This window comes from Acomys russatus, chromosome 1 (assembly GCF_903995435.1).
Source record: "Acomys russatus chromosome 1, mAcoRus1.1, whole genome shotgun sequence".
NCBI lineage: Eukaryota > Metazoa > Chordata > Mammalia > Rodentia > Muridae > Acomys > Acomys russatus.
Window position 1 is genome coordinate 51,015,390 of NC_067137.1, and position 26,160 is coordinate 51,041,549.

At 36.5% G+C, this 26,160-nt stretch overlaps 1 protein-coding gene across 1 annotated transcript in view; it reads left to right on the forward strand.

The window, feature by feature from the left end:
- Positions 1 to 26,160, forward strand: part of Dgkb (diacylglycerol kinase beta) — a 696,235-nt gene that overhangs the window by 150,950 nt on the left and 519,125 nt on the right. The window contains exons 3-5 of the mRNA XM_051145066.1: positions 12,050 to 12,126; positions 16,311 to 16,331; positions 24,888 to 25,041. Of these exons, the coding sequence (XP_051001023.1) occupies positions 12,050 to 12,126; positions 16,311 to 16,331; positions 24,888 to 25,041 (252 nt within the window). The remainder of the gene's footprint in view (positions 1 to 12,049; positions 12,127 to 16,310; positions 16,332 to 24,887; positions 25,042 to 26,160) is intronic.

Genomic DNA, 26,160 nt, shown 5'->3' on the forward strand with positions numbered 1-26,160 from the left:
GACTATAGAACGCAGAATTGTTGCCAGGATGTCTGCTTTCTCACTAAGCGTTTTTCAGCCCACATATGAACTTTTAAAAAAACAAAATTGTCATCTTCTGAACTAATGTGGGCTTATTTCTTTTAATAATGTAGAGATTCAAAACAGTAGCGCATAATTCTGTATTACTAAATGTTTTGATCTAACACTTATACTGGCTGCACTTAATGCTATTGCCCACAGAAATGAATTTGCTACAACAAATTGGTATGTTAAATATTCCTGTAGAGCAGTTTACATTACATTCTTTTTCCTTGGTTCACAAAAGAGGCTTAAAGTATATAGATGGGAAATAAAAGAATACTGAAGATAGTTGATAATAACCTGAAATTCAGGTTATGAAAAAAACTAATTGTGATTCCTTATAAGACTGACAGCAGAGATGGTAGTAAGGGCATAATGTACAGCTTTCTGCACCAGAGACTACTCGTGGGAAAAGGACAAAGACAATGTGATTATTTTTACTCTTGTTTTTCAGTAACCACAATCTTAATAAATATGGGAAGCAGGACACAGTGTACTTTGCTAAGAGAAGAGTAGACTACTAAGACAGTCTATTAATAACATGTTATTTACAAGTGTCAAATGCATTTTGTGCTTTAGGTAGACTTAATGGCAGTAGTTGAATATACCATTACCTTCTATTGACAACTTTGACTACTATCTAGCTGGTAAAGTTATTGCATTATACACACACACACACACACACACACACACAGATAAGTACTCTATCCCTCTTTTATCAAAGTAGATTGTGCCATGATTTTCATGCTTACCAATGATGTGGCTACTGACAATAAGAGTAAAAGGAATACACACACACACACACACACACACACACACACACACACACACACACACACAGACCAGATATGGTAAAGCAGAGTCAGGAAGATACACTAAGACTCTGTCTCAACAAACAAAAAATTAACAAAAATAATATATATATAGGCTTACATTTAATATAAGTATATACATATTTTAATATTTATTTTATTTTGGAACAATTGAAATCCAGTGTTCTCATAAAGAATAATGAAACTGTGCATTGCAGAACTTAATTTCTAATAATTTTATAATGTTTTGTCTAATGATGCAGTATAAATGAATTTATTTTTATTTTGTTTATTCCTTATTGGAGATGCAAAGATAGATTAGTAGATGAAGCATTTACTACACAAACATGAAGACTAGATTTTAAACTTCCATTAATGAAGTAAGCCAGGTAGGTGTGTCCAGCAGTTGTAATAGCGGAGCAGGAGGCCCAGGGAAATCATGGACAGAGTAGCTAACTAGAGTAACCAAATAGGTGAGCACTGGAGACTAGTGAGAGCGCCTTACTCAATATATAAGGAGGAAAACAATGAAAGAAGAGACCTATCTCACCTTCAAACTTCTAAAAGCATACAAGCCATAAACTCATACACACATATGTGTGTAGCCTTTCCAGACATACATGTTGCTTATGTATCATATACATATGTGTGTAAAAATGGCCATCCTACCAAAAGCAATCTACAGATTTCAATGAAATCTTTATCCAGATTCCAACAGAATTCTTTCCATACATCGAAATCACAAGTTTTATCTTCATATGGAAACATAAAACCCAGAAGAACTGAAACTATTATGAAAAATGAAAGAACAGCTGGAAGTTTCCCCATTCTGGATTTCAAGTTGGACTACAAAGTTATAATTATTAAAACACTATGGCACTGGTATAAACAGAAAAGTTGATCAAGTTATTAAATGGAAGACCAGGAAATAATTCCATCTATGGACACCCGATTTTTTAAAAAAAGAAGCCAGAAGTACACACTGGGAAAAAAGACAGTATCTTCAACAAATGTAGCCAGTCGAAGTAGAGGGCTATATATAGAAGAATACAAATAAACCCATACTTATTTCCCTGTAAAAAACTCATTCCATCTGGATTAATGACCTTCATAAAACCAAGCACACTGAATCTGATAGAAGAGAAAGTGGGAGATAGTTTTGACCTCATTGGCACAGGAGATGACTTCCTGAACATAATATTGATAGTACAAATTCTAAGACCAACAGTTAATAAATGGGACCTATTTAAACTAAAAAGCTTCTGCACAGCAAAGGACACCATGATTTTGTCAAAGCAGTCACTTGCAGAAAAACATTTTAGCAGCTCCACATCTGGTAGAGGGCTTATATCCAAAATATATAAACTATTCAAGAAACTTTGTTTCAAAATTCCAAATAACTTGATTTTAAAATGAGATAAAGATATAAAGAGATAATCCTCAATGAGGAAATTTAAATGACTAAGAAACATTGAAAAGAATTGTTCAACATCAAAAAGGATGTGTGTGTACATATCAAAACTACTTTGATATCTAATCTTACACCATGAGAAAGGCCAAGATCAATGATACAAGTAATAGCTCATGTTGGCAAGGATGTGCCTTCTTCCATTGCAAATGTGAATGTAAACATGTGCAGCTACTGTAGAAATCAGTATGGCCATTCCACGGAAAGATAGGTATCTATCTACCTCAAGAACCAGCTATAGAACTCTAGGATGTATGCCAAAGGGTGCTTCATCCTACCACATCAACACTTGCTCAACCATGACCATTGATCCTCTATTAATAATAGCCAGAAGTTGGAAAAAACATAGATGCCCCCTCAACAAAAGAATGGAGAAATCAAATGTGGATGTGGTGGTTTGAATAGATATGGCCCCCATTGACTCATATGTTTGAATGCTTGGCTCCTCCAGCACCATGTCTTCCTTCATGCTGCCATGCTTCTCACTATAATAATCGACTAAACATCTAAAATCTTAAGCTAGCCACCATTAAATATTTTTCTTTGTAAGTGTTGCCTTGGTCATGGTGTCTCTACATAGCAATAAAACCCAAACTAAGACAGTGGTACCTTTATACAATGGAGTATTACTTAGCTGTTAAAAAACAATGCAATGAACTTTGCAAACACATATATAAAATTTTTAAAAAATAATATTTAGTAAGGTAATACAGACCTAGAAAAATAAATATGGAATATATTTGCTTATATCTGACCATTATTATATATTAGCCATCAAATAAATGATAATCGAGTTACAGTCCATAGATTCAGAGGGGTTAGGCATAGAAGAAGGAACAGGACTGGAGGATGGAGCACATGGATCTCCTGGGGTGGGAGAAATAGAATAAATTTTATGGGTAGACTGGAGTGGGTCAGAGAGAGATGTGAGTGGGATGATCAAGAGGGAAGAGGAAGTAGAGTGGAACTGAGGAAAGGAATAGGGGGGGAAGACAACTAGAATTAAGAGTCATTTGAGGAACAGTATGGCAACTTAGTTCAGTGAAAATTTCCTATATTAGGTGATCCTGATGAACTCTCCAAATAGTGAGGTAGGAAGCCCTATTGACCATCCCATTACCACTAAAGAAAGCTTCCAGTTCCATGAATGGGTTTCATCCCAATGAACTACAGGGACTCATGGGTATCACCAAACAAACTAGGCTATTTGCAAGACAATAACTAGGTCCATTGGTTAAAACAACTCCTATACAACTCCTCCAACATGAGGAGGTCAAGCTGGTGCCTGCATAGAACCTTTACCTCCAAGGCCTAGTGTCTGTGATGCAGGCTACCAAAAGAGAAAAGTAAACACTAGGGTAAAACCAAATACTATAGGTCCAAGAAAAAAACTTCCCAGTGCTATTCTGCTATACTCATAGCTTTATTCAACCATCATTAGAGAGGCTTCCTCTTGCAGAAGATGGGAATAAATACAGAAACCCATAACCAGACATTAACACAGAAAGAGAGAGAAAGACCTTGGAACACACACCTCTAAAATATTTCTCCATCAAATTCCTCCTCTCACACCTCAGGGAACCCCATAAAGAGGAGGCAACAGGAATGGGAAAGACAGAAGAGAAGAAGGGCACCAGAAGAATAAGGCTCTCTAAAACAACTGAGCAAAGCTCATACGAACTCACGGAGCCTGAAGCAGCAATCTCAGGACCTACATGAGTCTGCAGCAAGCCCTCTACATTTATATCAATTTCAGTTGCATCACCCTCACATATGTATTTATTTTAGGAGGCTCTGCTGTATTAGGTTTTCCTATAACCCATCAAGACATTTTGTGAACACGAGAGAGGTAAACTTTACCATACTTTATATTTGACCTTTATCTAATAAATGAATTCGAAGCAACAGAGAGATCACGGAGTGTATGAGAGCTTTGAAGTCATAGCGTATTTTGAAAATGCATGAGCAGGCATTCAGTTGTTAATGTAAAGAGCAAGAATAATTATTTATAAGCATCCCATCCTAGCCAGCAGCTGACACACACACATACACACACACACACACACACACACACACACACACACACACACACTGATCCAAAATGTTATAAATTCCTAAAGGGATATGAGATAATAATGTTTGTAATATTTCGTTCATCATGTAGCAATTGTGAAGACCCATAAGCTATTTTTAAACACTGTCAAGGGCATTTATTAATTTGTGCTTATGTTAGAGAAATGCAAAGAGAATTTTGCTTCCTCAAAGGTTATGTGAAATTTAGACTATTTTAGAAATAACAAATAACTTAATTTTTTTGCCAAAATATAACTTGTTTAGCTCTCATGAAACAGCCACAAAGAGAGTGGGTAGAGAGGACACTATGTAGCACAGGGAACTATGCTTACTTTAAAGCAGGAGCAAGGATAATATTGATGCCCATTGTTGTTCTGTAAGTTCTTTGTCCCCCTAGACAAAAATAGCACCCCAGGAATTATTTCTTGCATGTTAGAATTGCAAGTTGTGGCCTTTCTTAACTTCCTAAGGGACTCATTGCTTTTTGATAAGTATTCATTTTCATTCTATATTCAAAAAATTAAACAGCTGCTTGAACCTAGCTGCCCATTCTCCATTTGCCAATATTCCTCATCACCAGACTTTTATCCCATTATGGATATGTATTAAATGAGAATTGATCTCCCAGCACATAGCTGCTGCCTGCCTGGCTGCTGGCCTGGATTTCTTAGCATCACTGAGCCCAGAATCTGTCACTCTGATGTTTGACATGGGGCTCTGGTATTAGCCGCAATATGAGTGACAGTATGTCTTAGAATCTTGCCATGCACCTGTCACTTTCTTACTGTCTGGCTTGTCCTTGAGGGAAGTGCAGATAGGTCATGACTTCCATTCTGTCTCTGCTGATCCTCTCTTTGTGCCTTTATTGTGGTTAGAGAAAACATAAACTAGAGTGGGCATAATGAGAAAGAAAGGAGTGTTTATGGCGAGGGCTCATGGTGAGAAATTTAGGAAAGCAGTTAAAATTAAGTAACCGTCACATTGTGATATTTATAATACACAAAAGCACAAATTACATAGCCTTCTGCAATAGAAAGCACAAGCATATATACAGAAAGATCATTAAGTGGTTTTGTTGGAAGATTATGCAGTCTGGAGGATTTATGATATCTCATATTAGGTCTCCCATCTGTAGAAGGCTCTCTGGACAAGTTAAGTTTCAATCTTGGAGACAAGAAAAAAACAAGATAATATTTAGGTCCCAAACTAGATTGTGAGGTCAAGGTTGGGACACGGGTGATACTTATACCAAGACATTTATACTGTAGATTTGAAGTTAGAAAAGGGATGGGTTAAATAGGAGGCAAGTAATTGGGATGTGAATTTCTTTCCTAAATTGCTAAGGGCAACACCATACTTCAGTCTATTTTTGAAAAACAAAATAACATTCATTAATAGTTCAGCTTTTAATTTAGTTCACTCTATCTCTGTTTGCAATGTCATAATGTAAACTGGGTAGCAAGTTAGCAAAATGTTACATATATATTATGTGCAACATTGGTAAATTATTGCTGAATGTGTTATATACTCCATGGTTAAAGAAACTACAGTCTGTTAGAGTATAGCCCAGAATAAGTATTTCAGTACAGGTGCATATCTGGGTGACTATGTACAGCTTGTTCTGCATTTTCCTTTATGAGAAAGAAATAAAATAGATTAGCCAACTGAGAATAACATCTTATCATTTGTGAAGAAGGTTTTCAAAGCAGTATCTCAGTAGTAGCACTTGAAAGCAATCAGTGTCACTTATGTACTGTTATAACCAAGTCCACAGAAAGCAACTATAGCTTTGTTTTTTCTTTCTTTCTTTTTATTAATTAATTTCTTTCTTTTGTATCTCTATCACAGCTTCCTCTTCTTACTTTCCTCCCAGTTCTTCACTCTCACCTCCCCTCCGGGTCATCCATCCTTCTTCCCTATCTCCTCAGAAGAGGCTGAGAAAAAGGGAGGCCTCCTGTGAACATCAACCCATCTTGCAATATTACACTGTAGTCGTACTAGGCTCTTATTCTCCTATTGTGGCTAGGGAAGACATCCCAGTTGGGGAAAAGGGACCTAAAGGCCACAACAGTCTGCTACAGCTCCTGCTGCTAGGATTCCTATGTGAAGACCTAGGTACAACTGTTACATATATGCCAAAGGTCTAGGCCTGCCCCATGTATGCTCTCTGTTTGGCGTTTCAGTCTCTATGGGCCACTATAGACCCAGGTTAATTGGTTCTATATGTATTATCATGGTGTTCTTGACCTCTCTGCCTCCTTTAATCCATCATTTCCCTTTTTCATGGCATTCTCCACCTCTACCTAATGTTTGGGTATTGGTCCCTGCATCTGTTTCCCTTAGTTTCTCGGTGAAGTCTCTCATATGAAAATTGTGCTAGGCACCTGTTTGGAAGTACAGCAGAATATCAATAGTATAATGGGTGGGCCCTCTCTCATGGCATGGGTATCAAGCCAATCATTGATTGGTCATCAATTTCTTCTCCATATTTACTCCTGAATATCTTGTTGGTAGGAGAAGTTGTGGGTCTAAAGATTTGTGGCTGATTTGGTGTCCCAGTCCCTCCATTGGAAGACTTTTCTAGGCTACAGGAGCTATCTCCCATTGCTAGAAATCTTAGCTAGGGTCACTCTCATAGATTCCTGGGAGTTTTTATTGTCCTAAGTATCTAGATCATCCCATAGATGCTTCCCCACACCAATTGCAGTTCCCTTTCCCTATATTCTCTTCCTCTGTTCACCCTCCCCAACTTGATCACTCCTGTTGTCCTCACCACCCTTCCCAGCCCTGATTACCTCCATCCATCCATGCCAGATATCTATTCTATTTCTTCTCAGTGAGGTTCAAAAGTTCCCCATTTGAGGTCCCATTATTAATTAGTGTCTTTTGGTCTACATATAGTAGCATGGCTAGCCTGTGCTTTCTAGCTACTATCCATTTATAAATGAGTGCATACCATGTGTATCTTTCTTGGTCTGGGTTACCTCATTCAGGACAATCTTTTCTAGGTCCATTCATTTGCTTTCAAAGTTCATGATATTATTGTTTTTAATAGTTGAGTAATATTTCATTGTGTAAATGTACCACAGTTTCTTTATCCATTTTTCAGTTGAGGGACATCTAGGTTTTTCTCCCAGTTTTTGGCTATAACAAATAAAGTTGCTGTGAACATATTTTAGTATGTGTCCTTGTGGTATGAAGGAATGTCCTTTTGAGTATATGCTCAAGAGGAATACAGCTGGGTTTTGAGGTAGAACTATTCCTAATTTTCTGAGAAAACTGCAGATTGATTTCCAAATGGTTGTGAAAGTTTATATCCCTATCAGCAATGACAGAGTATTCTTGCTTCACATCCTTTCCAGCATGTGCTGTCACTTGAGTTTTTGATCTTAGCCATTCTGACAGGTGTAATATAGAATCTCCGAGTTATTTTGATTTCCATTGTCCTGATGATTAAGGACATTGAGTATTTCTTTAACTTCTTCTTGGCCATTAGAGATTCCTCAGTTAAGAACGTCCTGTTTAGATGCATAGCCCATTTTTACATTGTGCTATTTGTTCAGTTGATGCCTAATTCCTTATAGTTCTTTATATATTTTGGATATGAGTCCTCTATCATATTTAGGTTTGGTGAGGATTTTGTCCCAGTCTGTAGGGTTCTGTTTTGTCTTTTAGAAAGTCCCCTTTTTCTTACAGAAGCTTTTCAGTTTCATGAGGTCCCATTTACTTATTGTTGATCTTGGAGGCTGAGCCGTTGGTGCTCTGTTCAGGAAGTTGTTTCCTGTGCCAAATGAATTGAAGGTTCAGCGTGTTCAGTTTATGTTGTGCTTTTTGATCCACTTGGACTTGAGTTTTGGGTGGGTCTTGAGGTAAAACTATTCTTTATTTTCTGAGACAAATACGGATCTATTTGCATTCTTCCACATGCACACATCAACTTACTCCAGTATCATTTTGTTGAAGATGCTTTCTTTTTTTTACATTGTATGGTTTTGGCTACTTTGTAAAAAAAATCTAGGGTCTATGTGTGTGTGTGAGCTTACTTCCATGTCTTCAAGTTCATTGCATTGATCAACCTGTATGTCTTTATTCCTATACCATGCAGTTTCTATTATTATTGCTCTATAGTACAGTTTGAAATCAGGGGTGGTGACACCTCTATAAGTTCCTTTTCATACAAGATGGTTTTAGCTATCTTGGGTTGTTTGTTTTTCCATACGAAGTTGAGTTTTCCCCTTTCATGGTCTGTAAATAATTGTGTTGGGATTTTGATGGGCCTCTCATTGAATGTGTAGATCGCTTTTGTAAGATGGCCACTTTTTACTATGTTAATACTATCAATCCATGAGCATAAGAGATGTTTCCGTCTTCTGATATCATCTTCAGTTTATTTCTTCAGAGACTTGAAGATTTTTTTCATACAGATTAGAGTTACATCAAGATATTTTATATTATTTGAGGTTCTTGCGAAGGGTGGTGTTTCCCTAATTTCTTTCTCAGCATGTTTATCATTTGTATATAGGAAGGCTACTGAAGTTTTGAGTTATTTTGTATCCAGCCTCTTGCTGGAGGTGTTTGTCAGCTGTAGGTATTCCATGGTATAACTTTTGGGTCACTTATGTATGGTATCATATCGTTTGGAAATAGTGATACTTTGACTTCTTTCTTTTCAATTTGTATCCCCTTGATCTGCTTCCGTTGTCTTACTGCTGTAGCTACAGCATCAAGTAATTCTAGTAGGTTCTAGTAGGTTCTCCCTTTATGTGTTACGTGGCCTTTTTCCTCTGCAGCTTTAAATATTCCTTCTTGCTCTGTACATTTGGTGTTTTGGTTGTCATAGGGAGATTCTGTTTTCTGGTTTAGTCAATTTGGTGTTCTGTAAGCATCTTGTATATTTAAAGCCATATCTTTCTTTAGGTTATAAAATTTTTCTTCTATGATTTTGTTGAGAATATTTTCTATACCTTTAAGCTATAAAATATCTCCTTCTTCTATTCCTACTGTTCTTAGGTTTGATCATTTCATAGTACCCCAGATTTCCTATATGTTTTGTGTCAAGAGCTTTTTAGATTAAACATTTTTTTTGACCGGGAAATTGATATTTCCTATTGTATCTTCTACTCTTTCGACTCTGTTGGTGATGCTTGTATCTGTATCTCATGTTCTTTTCCATAGGTTTTCCTTCTCCAGGATTCCCTTGTGTTTTCTTTATTGATTCAATTTCCATACTCAGGTCTTGAAGAGTTTTATTACTATCCTTCACCTGCTTGATTGTTTTGTCTTTTTTTGTGTGTGTGTAGTTTTTTTGTATTTCTTTAAAGGATACATTCATTTCCTCTTTGAAGGCCTCTATCGTCTTTATAATATTGGACTTAAGATAATTTTCTTGTGCTTTGGCTGTGTTAGGATATCCAGGGCTTGTTGTAGTAGGATAACTGGGTACTGGTGGTGCCATATTTCTCTGCCTTTGTTGATTGTGTTTTTAAGCTGGCCTTTAGCCATCTGGGTTTTTGTCTTATTGTAGGTTTACATGCTGGTTTCTGAGTTTATCTTTCTTACATTAGTGTTTTTTGAATGTTTTTTTTTTTTCTTGGTTTAAGTTTCCTTTCTGTCTACTGCCCTGTGTGGCCTGTAGTTCTAGCGACTAACTAATCATCAGGTCCATGTGTCCCCTGGGTATTTTGTGGCCTGTGTGGCCTCTGAAGTTTTGGGTGCTACCCTTGCCAATGTGGTTCTTAGCACCAGTGTGGTCTGGGGTGCCCAGTTCTGGCAGGCCTTCAGGAAAGCTGGATGGATTGTAGGTTGAAAAATGGAATCAACGGGTGGAGTGTAGTTTAAGGATTATGGGTATGTTTTAAGAGACTATGGTGAGCAAGGTCTTGGGGAAGGGGCTTACCTGTTTATCCCTGGTGACTGGAGAACTCCAGGAATGCAAACAACATGGTTGGGGGCAAAATGGAGTTCAGACTATGGTATGCATCTTTCTGCTGTTGGATGTGCTTTCAAGGTAGTGAAGGCAGGAGTTGGGGGCTTACCTGTGTACCTGGGTCTGACAGAAGTCTGTGAAAGCAGACAGGGCTGTGGGGCAGGAAATGGGACACAGCATAAGGGGTGCAGTCTACAACTGTTGGGTGTTTGTTTCAGGTAGTTGGCAGGCATGGACTTGAAAAGGAGAGGTGCTTATCTGGAGTCCTTAGGTCTGGCAGGCCTCCAGGAAAGCAGTCAGAGTTGTGTGGGGGTGATAAGGGTGGGGTTGGGGTGAGGGGGTGAGGGGGCAATGTGGTACATGGTATAGGGTACAGTTTACAGCCGTTGCAGGTGCTGCTTTGTTTGTTTTTAATGTTGGTGCTAGGGACTCAAAGTTAAGATCATAGGTTCCTCGCAGGCACAACACCAGTATGGACAACTTCTTCCCTATCTATAGAATCCTTGTGTTTAATTTTGTAACTTTAAGTTTATAATAAAACTAAAAGTTGTGCATAAAAGGAAAATAAATATTTTTTCAAACTATTTATATGCAAGTGCCTGAGATTACAGCAAATCAACTGTGGTCACAAACAGAAAATGCTAGTAAAATACTTGTGAAAAAGAAAAACTTAGGAAGATGTACAGGCTTCAAGCAAATAAACACACGTCTTGGAGGATTTTAAAAACAAAAATACAAGCAACCCAGTTACAAGGGTCAAAACAAATGTATATTCCTCTCATGAATATGTAAATAAGAAAATGCCCAGGAGGTGGCTCAGTTGGTGAAGTACCTACCTTGCAAGTATGAGAATCTGAGTTCAGGGCCAAGCCTTTATATTAAAATCAAATAATGAACAACAAAGGATACAATAATAGTAGTGCGGGATTGTAGTATCAGTACTGGGGAGACAAAGGCAGGAGGACCTCTGGTCATGCATACAGACTAGCCTACTTAACATTATTTTAATAGTGTTACTTATCACTACTCAATATGAAAGGCCTCAATGGTGTTACCAGTTTGGCTCACACAAAGTCCGGCCATTTGAATGTTCAAAGCGGCATTATTTAGATTATCCCAAACCCAGAAAAATTCAAATGTACATTTGCTGATAAAAATAAAATATAGCAGAGAATGTTGTTATCCAGTGGTTGAGACATGACATACTCAAGCAGTCTACAACAGTGATATAGATTTGAAAACAGCAGGCTGTGGTTTAACAAAGGACAATGATACTCTATCTTTTTAGTTAGGTTGACTGTACTCAGATATTACACTATCAAAATACAGCAAGAAAATCTCTTCATTTATTTGCCACTTAATATTATATAACAGATAGACTTTGACCTGTATTTCAAAGAATATTCTTAGCCAAAATGTGTATTTTTAGTTCCCTTCATTACTGTGTCATTATATTTTATGACTGAGTAATCTATGTTTGCTGGGGATGTACAACAGTGGCACAATGCTTCTCGAGTGTGTGCAAGGATCTGGGTTTCCTCCTCAGCTTCTGCACTCCCTCAAAAGACATTTCATGTGTTGCTTTTAAAACTTGGATTCTGTTGGGTGATTATTATATTATGTATCTTCATTTTTAAGTTGGATTACATACACATATTAAGATTATATAGATGATTGTGTTTCTTTCTCTTTTTGTTGTTTTTGTAGATTCTACGAAGAAATTAAAGGATGTTCTTGAAGAATTCCATGGTAATGGCGTGCTTGCAAAGTATAATCCTGAAGGGGTAAAGCTTCTTTATTTCTTTATCAGCTTAATAATGTGCTTGCCATGTGAATTTTCTTCCTGGAAAATTCTAGAAAAATATGTATATGTGTGTTTATATAAATCTATATACATATACTTCTGCATATATATGTATATGTATACATTTATACACATACATGTATATATCTCACATACCATAAATCATTTAGCACATTTCATACAATTTAGTTCATAACAAGTTGATATCCTGGAAAGCCATTAAATATAATATTTTATACTACATTTATTGATTAAAATACCTGTAGTATGTATGTTTTTGGGAAAGTATATATCATTAAAAAGTGTTTGATTTTTTTTAAGAAGTTAACAAACTGGATTAGAAAGAAGAAAGAAAGACACAGTTAATTCTCCACCTATGATCTTCAGCTTTTAATCTAAAATGGGCATAGGTAAGGGGCAGGGAGTCATTCTTTTCAAGAAATTATTTCTTAAAGAAAACTTTTGAGGTGGATATAATCATTGTGTCTTAAGGAGCCAGTCAGAGGACAACTAAATTCTCTTTTTATATTATTTTTTTTTGTTTATAAATAACTTGCCTGCTCCATCAATTCATTTTGAATAGCATATTTTATAGAATTCATTCCCAAATTATTTGTTAAGTAATTCCCTTTTTAATATTACTTGAGAGGTGTTATATTTTGAGTGTCTGACATAATTGCTCTTAGTTCACTTGTAGTGTCACCATATTTTAATATGTGAGAATGAAAACAAACAGATCTTTGCAAAAATTACATCTAAATATGTCATCTAGATTTGTTTGTAGAATGATATATAATTTTTGGTTTTGCATATTTATAAGAACATGATTCCTACTCATCACAAGGTCATTTTTTCTATGGAATATGTAATACAATATCTAAATTATAACCTCATAGTCTCACAGTTTTTTGTTTTTATTTTTAAGAAAAGACCTCACTATGTAACTCAGTCTGCTCTCAAACTTGCAACTTCTTACCCCAGTTATCCAAGTGTGAAGAATGCAAACATGTACTACCATATTGGTCTTCATTTTGTGTTTTCTTATTTTCTCTACATTATGATGAGTAATTATATATTTCAAAAGCAACCCATGCTTCACAATGTGACTTTAGCTATTTCTTTTTTTACTAACTCCTTTATTTAATCACTTTACAGGCTTATCAAAGCCCTCTCCCTCCTCTTCTCCAAGTCCCACCCCCCAAACATGCCTTACCCCATTCCATCATCCCTTTCTCTGAGAAGGGGAGATGCCCCATGGGTACAAACACACCCTGGCACTTCAAGTCACAGCAGGACTAAGAACAAACTCCCCAACTGAGTGTAGACAAGAGAGGCCAGCTAGGGAAATAGGATCCATATGCAGGCAAGAGAGTTAGAGAGAGGGACAGCCCTGCTCCAGTTGTTAGGAGACCCACATGATGACTAAGCTTCACATCTGCTACACATGTGTAGGGTGTCTAGGTCCAGCCAATGCATCCTCCTTGGTTGGCGGTTCTGTATCTGTGAGCCCCGATGGGACCAGGGGAGTTTATTCTTTAGGTCTTCTTGTAGAGCTCTTGACCCTTCTAGCTCCCTCAATTCTTCCTCCCACAGAACTCCCTGAGCTCATCCTATTGTTTGGTTGCAGATCTTTACATCTGTTTCCATCAGCTTTTGGAAGAAGCATTTCAGAAGACAGTTATGCTAGGCTTCTGTCTGCCAGGATAGCAGAGTATCACTAACAGTGTCAGAGTTGGGTATCTCCTATGGGGTGGGTCTCCAGCTGAGCCAGTCTTTGATTGGCCATTCTGTCTATCTCTGCTCCATCTTTATCCCTACACTTCTCATAAGCAGGACAAATTTTGGAGTAAAGGATTTTCATTGGTGAGTTGGTGTCCCCGTCTCCACTGGAAGTCCCACCTTGCTACAGGAGGTGGCAACTTCAGGCTCCATATCTGCTGTTGGTCAGTCTCAGCTAATGTCACCCCATAGATTCAAACTTGTGAAGTCTTACCTGGTTAGCCAAGTGTGAAGAACACAAAAATTTACTACCACATTGGTCTTCACTTCCTGTTTTCTTATTTTACTCTACATCATGATACATACTTATATATTTGATGGAGACTATATAAGCTGTTTTAATGCCATTTCCAAGATGCCAAGAAAAATAAACATACATGGTGTGTGTTTCCCTGCTATTTTGTGTTTATATATGTTGCACAGTAAGAGAGATAAAATTTGTGGGTAGGTATATAAAACAGAAAATTTCAAAGTCAAGAGAATACATTGGCCGGAAGAAAGAAGACAATAGTGAATTGCTGTCAAACTTCAAATGCCATTAATACTCATTGCTCCACTGATACCTGGAAATACACATCCTTACACATAAACTTGAAACATCTATCCTTTCTAAGCATAGAATCTGCTTGTCAGATCAGTTAGAAGTTGCACATAGTCACACTGTTTGTACTTTAGTCCTTTACTCTCAAGGATTCCTTATATAAAGAACTCCAAGACTCTCTTTATTACTATTAGCTGTGTCATGATGTTTATCAGTCACCATAGGATTAAGTGGAGTAATTACCAGATGGTCATAAATTGAAAATTATAAATTCTTCATTAATTTAATGAACAATTACCAGGTTGTTCATAAATGCAATATAATATCAGCTCTTTGATAACATGCTACCTCTCCATAATATGCAAATTTATCAAATGCTTTAAGATGATATTTGGAAAGCAGAAAGATAGATCTTATTATGACTCAAGAGTAATTCTAAATTAAGAGTAAGAAAAATAAAACTACTCTTTAAATATTAAGAATAATTTTTTCTATAAGACAAAAATTAAAGCTAATATGACTCTGTTAAAAGCAATTCTGTGCTTTATAAAACCCATGAGAAAACAATTAAGAATACCTGATGATGACAATGAAACCACTCAAAATTTTTCCTAGAGAACTCATTTGTTTTATTAAAAATTAACCAACACTACAAAACAATTGTTATTCTCAAATCACATAGGAAGTTATTACTCTATCTTGACTGGTCATATTAAACCAGTGATATTTCCACAATCATAGATATGATAATTTTTACATGAAAAATTAGAGAAGTGTTTAACCAAGCCTACTTTTAGAAAGGATAGTTGATCACTTGCTTTAAAATAAGCATAATTTTCATTACTCTCATGAAATGTGTTTGCAAACTGAAAGCAAAGCACATATCGCTTGGGTTTCACATGTATTTGTAAATAAAGTTATTAAATGCATTGTCTTCCTTACAGTTGGTTAAATAATAAAAAGGCTGTATGGGAAATTTTTATGAGAGAAAATGTGATCTTTTTAGAATAGTAAAGAAGTACTAGATAAAGTTGTTGACAGAATCAATTATATTCAATTTTTGTATTTAAAACTACTTGATTATCTTTCCTTAAACTGTGTAAGGGAAATCTAAATGACAGTTGTAAATGTTCTCTAAAAATTAAAATCTTAAAAAGTCTGGTGATCTTTAAGAAAAGTAAAGTGTGTAAAATAAATTCATTTTTAGCAAGGTACAATTATACTTCTCATGAAAATAGTAAACTTTGGTATATGAGAAAATCCAGCCTGTTTTTGCATGTTTCGGTTTTTTGTTTGTTTTTGTCTTGGATGTTAAATTTGATTCCCAAATAATTCAGTCTTGGATAAATTGTAATGCTTTACTAATAAAAGGAAACAATGTAAGAAAGGCATAAATAAACTCTAATATACTTTTATATATGCACATTTTTGTTACCTTCGTTGGAAGGTTTTAATCATTATATTTGTGTTTTATTCATTATATTTGATTCAGACCAATAGGCACTATTTTTGTATGCTCAAAGCGTCGTCTAGTCAATTGTTCTCAATGTTCTGTTCACACACAGAGCCCTTCTTAACGCATGGACTGTTGCCTGCCTCCTCCCTGTCCTAGCTGCTCCTTGAGTGTTTCTGGCCTGGGGATCCTGATTTGCTTTTCTGACAGTTTCTCCTGTATGCTGATGCTGTTGCTTTGCAACAGCATTTTGAGACCCATCTATGCAGGGTACATTTTAAAAATCAATCTACAATCTTAAACTTTTAGCAAAAAATATCAGCAAAATGAGATAATGGCTATAAATTCCTTAACATTAACACATGTATTCTTTCTTTCCTTGCATGAACAGAAACAAGATATTCTTAACCAAGTAAGACATTTTCTTTTCTATTGAAATCTATCTTCTGCTTTGAACTATGACTTACTCGTCCATACCACAAAGCTATACTTATATACTAATTAGGCTCCCATAGCATACTAGATCACCTACAATCCATAAAGTTATAACTGAACAACAGAAAGGTTCCCAATTAATATCACTAGTGGCGATCTTATATCATAGCAGAAGGAAAAAGTGTCCAAGGTATGGACTTTTGGTTTAGAGACTCTAGGGCTCAATTTTCTTTTTTTATCAAACATATTGGCTTCAGGTAAGTTAATTTATTTAAGAAAATTGTTGACTAGTTCACAGTGTGCTACTTGAAAACTGAATGTAAAATACAATACTAAAGATTTTTTGTTTCATTTTGTTTACAATTCCTTCTTAACTGTTTGAAGTAAACAGAGCTAAATGCCTGCTGCTATTTCTTTCTTGGAAGAAGGGTAAGCAACCCATAGCTTCTGCCAGTGGATTCTGTTCTGTAAACAAAGCGCTGCTAGTAGTTCACTGAAGGGTGTAGACTCTCCATGCAGTGTTTTTCTCTACATAGACATTTTCAACTCAGTAGACATATTAGGGAAGTCATGTTTTGTCTATTCAAAAATATTTCTGAACCTGAGGCGAAGGCTCATTGGGCGATATGCTTATTGAGTTAGCATAAGGGCCTGATTTGGGGTACCTAGCACCAACATAAAAAACCTGGTATAGAAGTGCTGTACAATAATTCCAATGCTGATGTGCACAGAGAGAATGATCCGGGAAGCTTGCTGGCCAGATAGTGTAAACAGTCAGTGATATCTAGCTTCAGTGCCTCAACGGGATGGAGAATCCATAGAGGAAGACAGCTGGCCTCCACCTCTGGCCTTCCTTTAGGAGCATATTTTCTCATGGACATAAATACATATATACATCCTCTCTCTATATATGAATATATATTCTTACTTTCATTTCTATTGTGGTGACAAAACACTTTTACCAAAACGCCTTATAGAAGAAAGAGTGTGAGGTTTATGGTTTGAGAGGTTTAGTGTACGTGAGGTTCATGACGTGGAACACAGCAAGAGGTAGGAGGTGTGGTGCTGGAGCATCAGCTGAAAGCTTACCTCTTGAGAGCTCACAACAACCAGACAGAGGAGACAGACACTGGGCATCACAGGAGTCTTTTGAAACCTCAGATCCCACTTGCAATGTCACACCTTCTCCAACAAACTCACATCTCTTAATCTCTCCCAAATAGTTCCACCAATTTGGGACAAGTATTCAAATATATTAACCTACATTAGCCTATAAGATACATACTTATGCAAACACATGCACCCCCCACACACAAACACACACACACACACACACACACACGCATTCTAAGTTGAGGTTCTACTGCAGAGCACAACCTTTTCTCACTTTCCCCTCAATCTTGTGGAAACTTTAACTCCTCAAATGCATGTTTCAGTAAGGTATCAGTTTATTGATACTTTAGAGGCAGATGCACAGGATGAGTAGTTGCCTTCTTCACCAGCATCTTCAACCTATCATCACAAAGTAGCATTGCTCAGAGTCCATACTCAAAAAACACATATTTCCATACCATCTGCAGTGCCACTTGGGGTTATTCAAAAGTTGACATCAGAATTAGTTCTTGCTTTTCCTTCAGTCAGCAGGATGTTCTGTATCTGGCACAGCCTTCATTCTGTGTTCTAACATACCTCAGTCGATTCCCCATCAGCTGCAGAACAGAAAGAGCAGGCAATGTTGAGGAGGAACTCACCCAGGGCAGGTGCGATGAGCAGGCATATGTTATTGTTCTATATCTGTTTACTGTTCCTGATTTGGGGTGGGGGTTCTCTGCATGTTTTGTGTCAATAGTGATACTTGGCTTAAGGCTCAGATGTGCTTTACAGCTCCTAACCCTTGCCTCAACTGTGGCAATCTGTTCTGTAGTTTTGCTAAAATCTAGAACTTTCACATTCATACAAGTGAAACTATTTGATCTTTCTTTGAGAATCCTGTGAACACAGAACCCACAGTGCGTAATGTTGACAACTACAGTATATTTTAAATGTATTTAGTAAGGATATCAATGCTAATATAATTAACAACAAAATTAACATTTTTGTAAAATAAGGTAAAACTATCCCCCAGAATCAATTTCAGCCTTCTCTAGTGAAGGCAGGCAAAGTTCAAGGGGGAAATATGATTTTTTGAGGAATAAAATCAGATTCAAATCCCCCACATTCACCACTTTCAGAGACAAGTTACCTGGCTTTAGTTTGTTTATCTACAAAATATAAATGTTTTTAAGAGTTCTTTTTTGTTGTTGTTGTTGCTAAATGTTAATCTCTAAAGGACCTGAAAAAATAACAACTCCTTGTCTGCGTCAGAGCAGGCGATCCCTCAGTGCTTGGCCACAGTGATTAAGTCCACACTTTAAGGGACAGCATCATTTTCCTCATAACCTCTCAGTCATACACCAAATCTCTATGTGAGGATGTCTAACATCTAGCGCCAACCAATACTGAATTCCTAAAGTTCTCGAAGGCTTATTTCCTTACTTTATTTTAAAGCAAGAATAATAATCATTGTCCTCTCTAAACCCTAAGATTATCTATGCTTGCCATCTAAAGGGACGAAAAGCATGCTATGAGCTTTTCATCCAGCACATTCTCCAGTGCTGTCCTGGGAGAGCATTACTCATCCCTTGCTGTTGCTCCATCACCCACAACTGTCAGGCACCAGGTCGGTCCAAAATCAAGGAACAGGAGTAGACTTAGACCCAGCACTTCTGCCTCTCTCCCCTATTAGCATCAGTACAAATGCAGCACCTTTCTCTAACCATCAACCTGAAACCAGGTTAGAGTTTTGAATCTATGCAGTAGGTTGAACAGTAGCATGTCTGCTGCAACTCCACATAGTTACCTGGTACAGGTGACTTATCCTTGAATATTCCATGGAGTTCCTTTTTTTACTTTAAAAAGAATTTTATTTAGCTCCTGAAAGATACATATTTCTTCCTCTGATCATGTGGTGACAATGTGAGCACTGAATGTGCTTGCTTTTGATAGGTGGGCTCAGTTTTTAACCCCTGACACTCTGGGAACTGCTTTAGTAAGAAAAGAATAATGGTGCAGAATCTTTAGATGGTATTAATACAGACACTATGCAACTGACAAATTATATCACAACATAATTAAATTAATATGAATAAAATCTTAAAATTTCTTACTGTTACTCAAAGAATCAAGGTCACTATCCTATGACCTCTGGAACACTGAATATTTGAGAATGGACCTTCTGTTATGGATTAATGATGTGGCAAGTTTAGTAGTTATAAAATTATCATAAATGCAAATAAATTATAGAGAAATAAACTATAAATAAATATGTATAGTTCATAAAACAAAATTACACTAATTGGGGTTAATTATTTTCTTAATAATGAGATTAAAGGCAAGCTTTAATGGATTTGGAATGACTTTGTAACTTTCTTTAAATCAGTAGTTAGAGCCAAATTTAGGTATAAATTTTAGATTTTCTAAAAGCAAATGTTCTATCTGTTTATTTCTTTAATAACATTCCTAAGACAGCAGGTACAAGCCGGGTTGGGGTAAATTGTGTCTTTGGAATATTTAAATGACCTATTGGTTCATTTCCAAGGATAATTTTTTAAATGTTACCTTGAAACACTCAATATATTTGAATTTTGTCTGAATGTTTATTTTTATGTTTCTATCACTAGGCATAGCACTTTTAGAAGACCATTGAAAGACACTAGAAGAAAGCTCATCTAGGTATTTTGGTGGAAAAGCATGGATTGTCTAAAAATTATGAAGGAATTTTAAGGTATTTTAAATAGCCACAGAAAAGTGTAAATAGTATTTTTTTAAACGAACGAGGTAAATTTTTCACTTATAAAAATATTTCCAAAGGTAGCATGCCCTACTATCTTGTATCGGGTTGTAAATACCAATTACTGAAGCTATGTGTACAAGAGCAGACAGCCAGGAAGAGAATGCCACCACGCTGACGGCTTCCAGAGAGGTAGTGTGCACTTGCACTTCCACATCCCAGAGCCGCAGGACACACTGGGAAGTCTCAGTAGCAAAACAGTCATAGTTTCATAAGGGCAACTGGATACTCATATCACTCACTTTTACTTTTATATCATTTAATCTATTCCTTACTTCTGAAAGAGGTAGGCTCATTTACATATAATTATTATGGAACTATATACAATATGTAAGGCATTAGTATAAATACCAGTTGCGAAGATGAGAGATATTCATAATCCTAGCATGTGGGAGTTGGATATAGAAGGATCGAGAGTTTCAGGGTCTCAACTACTTTGTAAGTTTCAGGATAGCCTGGGATACTTGACCCTTTGTAAAAAAAAAAAAAAAAAAAAAAAAAGTAATGATTAAGTAAATAAATATTTAAAAGTTGCAATATATCTGATACCATGTGTGAACACTGAAAATGTCCCTGAAAGTATATTCTTCTCACTGAAGTTAGTGAAACTTAGGTCCATAGTGCTAAATAGAAGCTTTTGTGGCAGTCAATTTACTATGCCTTTCTAAAGATTAGTTGTATATAAAGAGGAGCAATGCTAGCCCCCACCTTCTGGTTATTGTGAGGATCCCATAAACATGTACCATTCATACACAGAGTATTTCCATTAAGTACAATAAACAATCTCATTAAGCATCTAATATCATCTTTCAATTTAAGGATACAAAAGTAAAAAAAAAAAAAAAAAGATTTATTTACTATGATGTATACAGGGCTATGCCTGCATGTACACCTGCAGGCCAGAAGAGGGCATGAGATCACATTATAGATGCTTGTGAGCCAAGACATGCTTGCTGGGAATTGAACTCAGGACTCTAGAAGATCAGTCAGTGTTCTTAACCTCTGAGGCATCTCTCCAGCCAGTTATCTTTGACTTGGAGGAATAAGAAGAAAGATTAGAGGCTTTCAGAAGAAAGAAATTTCCCAACTCAATTGTAGTCTTAGTGCCTCACCATTATGTGAGGACAGACTACTCCCCGATTTCAGTCTCTTTTACAGTATGGTTTTTCTTCCAGTACTAACTCTGGTAGCTGAGTGTCTGATGGTGCATTTATCCCAACACAGAATTCAGAACCTAGTATGAACATGGAGAATTTTGTAAATAAGAGAAAGTTCTAAGTCCAAACCTGACAAAGAAAAAGAACAAGAAAGAGACACATGACTTTATTCATTGTTTTGTGCCTGGATAAATAGCAGTGTTACATTTCTATTGTTAAGGAAACTTTGAGAGCAAAGGATTCAAATGGCCAAACAGGACGTAGAAGCCTGTTTTGTACTCATCAGAACTTTGCAGTAGCATTGAGAAGTCTGTATTTATAATTTTTTTTTTGCTATTGATCTAATTATTCTGTGTCTGCATTATCCTTTCTGAAGGGAAATCAAGGGGGGAGTGGGTCTGTGGGGAGACGGGAGGTGGAGGGGGATGGGAGGAATGGACGGTAAGAAATTGCAGTCCAGATGTATTAAACACAAAAAATTAAGCGGTATGTGGTGGCACTCAGGAGACAGAGGCAGGAGGATTTCTAAGAGGCCAGCCTAGTCTACAAAGCGAGTTCTAGGAGAGCCAGAGATGTTACCCAGAGAAGCCCTGTCTTGAAATACCAAATATGCATATTCCTTTGTATGTCTGTGTGTGTGTACAAAAATAATATAAAATAATGAAATAAATTAAACATCATATATGTATTAGACTTTATAGGCAGTTTTTCTTTAGTCAGGTTCCATGTAATTTCTTCCACTCATTTTTCATTAATGTGCACTACATATAATCTTATTTTATATAAATCTCTGAGTTTTCCAAAACTAATTACAGCACTAGAACTCACATACAAATTTGAAATTTCCCCACTATTCTATGTTATAAAGGAAATATGTAAATTAAGTATATCGTTCATTTATGACAAAAGCCTTATGATTTAGGCAGCATGATTTTTGGCGATATCTGAAAGTTGTTTTACATAGAAAAATAATGGGTAACACAGGAAACACTGGAAAATATTTCCTTAGTGAATGTGACTTGGTAACACTGAGTCAGATAGGTTTTGGCCATAAGGTCATTTGGGTTTTATAGCACTGTGCCATATATAACACCAGAAGTATATCAGAAAGATTTTCCCTAAAGAATGCAGGGAGGATGTCAGGAAACAGCTCCACATCATCAGTAAACCTTTACCTATAGATAGATCTTATGACATCATTGCCTATAATTCACTGAAGAATTGACAGGATGCTCGTCCACTCTTGTCTGCAATGACCCTCTTGTAAGAAGTAAGCTATTTAAAAATGTTTTATTCTTTGAACTCAGTAATTTAACAGTGTTTCCTGATTACAGAACAAAAAGAAAAGATGATAGTTTCATTTAGGGAGCGAGTGAATGTTATCATTTTTGAGTCAATGAATAGACAAATTAATATGTAAAATAACTCATGCATTTCTGATGTAATTACCTTTTACTTACTCATTTTATGATTTTTAAAATTTTATTATTAATATGACAAAGATTTTGTAAAGTGCTTCATACCGATTTTTATTCAGACAACTGAGAAGTGATGATATCATATATCATATTGAAGAAACAACTAACAGAAAAGGTAATGAATTATTTTAATTTCTTGAGATTATACTCAATAAAAATATAAACTATATAAATTATATATACATATACAGTTTAATAAGTTCATTACTCATACTTTAATATTTTATGTGATATCATAAATATCTTGGATGCCTTGGAAAGATGTGATTTATCTTAAATTTAACAAAAATAATACCATCTCATAAAATATGTTTATAATGTATAAGAATATACGGCATATACATTCTCTCTCATTTTTCTTAAATATTATTAAACATAAAAGACAGGCATGTTTCATCTTAAAAGAAATAGTTTACAGAATCTTTTCTTATCCTCTAGGCACCTTGATAAAATGAAAGTTATCAGCTGCCAGTTTTCCCTATTTTCAATTTCATCCCAGTAAATTAACTGGCCTGGGTGAGAAAAGGTCCTTTTAAGTCTGTGAGGCAACCATCTGACACATACTGTTCCTCTTCAGATACCTGTTTTTTTGTTTGTTTGTTTTGTTTTTTCTGGCTTCTGTGTAGATCTTCTAGGTGTAGTAATTCCCCAAGCCTTTCTTTGTTCCCACCTACACCTGTTTCAAGAACACACCCCTTCAACATGTCCCTTCAGCCTCAGGAGTATTATTCATGCCTGGCCAACAGTATCCACATTTTGCCTCCAAACATAGGCAGTTGTCTCAATATCTCAGCAATAGTCACCTTACCTGTTTTTCTCCTCTGCTATGAGAAAGCATGATTGCTGAGGCTCCTGTGCAGTCTGAATTAAGCTTGAGATGAGACAATGTTTGCCTCCAGTAGCCTTTCAAGTGGGCTTGGGACTCTTACCCTGAAATGAGTGCCTTAAATTAAGTATGGATTGGAGGACAGTTAACGGCAGTACAATATGTTTCATTAGAATTCTGTATGTGAAGTTTTGAAATGTTCAATCAATTGATGTTGGTTTTGATTTTAAATTTTTGTTGATTGCTTTTTTCAATTCTCAAAACAAACAAGCACCATTACTGAGAAGAAAAGAGGTGAAAATTTCTGTCATTCATTCTGCGTGCCCGCTTTATAAATAATGTGACTCTACTTCAGCTTGTACCTGAGGTACCTGAGCTACCCAGGAAAAATCTATGGGTTTGAAAATAGCAATGCCAATTACTGGAGGTGGAAGGGTAAAAATTTTATGCCATGTGGTTGCTGTCGAGATAGAAACATCTACTGTATTTTTCCAGCTTATAAGACAATGGGCATATAAGATGACCCCCAGCTTTTCCAGTTAAAATATAGAATTTGGAATATACTCACCGTATAAACCTACCCACTCTACTAATGCACACCCTGTGCAGCAGACTCAGGGATGTGTCTATTTGCTGGCAGGGCATAGCCAGCCCTGTGCTTTATTAAATGCTGGCAGACAGCCAGTGCTAGCCTACACTGCCCCTTTAAGGCAAGCTCCACATGTAACCAGAAAATAGTCCTCCAAATGGGTGGGTTCTGGTGGAGAGCCAGTCCAGGTTCAAGGTCTCCTCCTCCTCAAGGTACAGGAAGATGAGTGCAGCTTGCTCTTCCCTGCTTCACACTCTCCGCACAGAGCTGCAGCATGCCCCACTCTATCCCCCAGACTTGGGAAGCAAGGAAAAGAAACACTGGCCCGGATATTTCAGGGGTTAAAACGCAATCTTATGTGCAAGAAAATACAGTAACTAGAAATCATGTTATCTTTGTTCTACACAATTAAATGTGAGACACATTTTTGCCATTGCCAAGACAGCATAGAACCACTAAGCCTTGGGCTCATAATAGTATTTTTCTTTTGTAGACTTGGATATAGAAGACATCTCAGGTAATTTCTCAATGTGGTAAAATGCCCTGTTCTTTCGGTGCATCTGAAATTACATTCTTAAATTTTGTTTTTTCTAGACCATAGATTTTGAAGGCTTCAAGCTGTTCATGAAGACCTTTCTGGAAGCTGAGCTCCCTGATGATTTCACTGCACACCTTTTCATGTCATTCAGCAACAAATTCCCCCATTCCAGCCCTAACACAAAGAGCAAGCCTGCTCTCCTCTCAGGTGGTGAGTATGTTTGCTTAGAAATGTGCAGATAGTAAGCCTCACAAAAGAGAAAAAAGGACATTTGATTGAAAATGGTCTGTGGTCTACAGTGGGACTTACACTTGACGCTGATTTTTTAAATGTCCCTAGAGCAGTAAACAGTATATGAAATAGAACTCATTATGATTTATAATTTAACATACACATTCATGTTCCCTTAATGATCTTAGAAGGCATTTTCATCAAGTTTGGATTTTTTTCAAAATTACTAGACAAATATAAATAATTGTATATTGAAAACATAATAAAATAATATGTGCATAGGATATTTTAATATTTAAAAATCAACTATGACATTTATCATTCTATATTTAAATTTAGAACTGAGATCTCAGAACATTTTTTCTTTTTCTGGGCTAATTTTGCACCACAGATATGTTCCAATCAAGAAGACAGAGATTTCACTGCATTTTACCAAACATGAGCTTGTTTAGAAGGTGAAGGAGGTCTGAAAAATAATATTTCTGCAACAACAGGCAGCCAGTATGCTCATTGCTCTGGAGGAACCGAGCATCAGAGTCCTGGAGCAGAGACACAACTCAGATCACAGCAGTGCTCAAGTGATGTTTGTATCTGAGGCTCTTCTGTGTAGACATTCATTCCCAGCCTCCTTAGATCAGAAGTGCAGTAAGAGCATTAGTGGACTTGAACCTCAGAACTCTTCTGAGTGTACCCTAGGACAGCTGTATTTCACCAACTAGCAGGAGCGTCACTGGGTCTCAGGCTGGGGGTGGAGCACTCTGCTACCTGAATCTTAAACTGTAGGATGCATAGGCGATTGACTTGTCCTTGCTCCCACAGTCTCATCTGTGACAGTGCTCCTCTTCGGACCTGAAGGACATGCAGCTTGTGTGCAGCGATGTACTTTCAAAGTAACATTCTCATTGTTTGATCTCAGGAATTTTCTAATTTGGAAAACAAATTTGTGTGATATATATTAATATTTGCTTCATTAAAGATGAGACATAATAGAAGCGGGGCAATGGACACATCACAGGATAACAAAGTATCTCATTTTAAAAATAATTGGTCTCTTTTTATTTTATTGATTTATTCAGATTACATCTCAATTGTTATTCT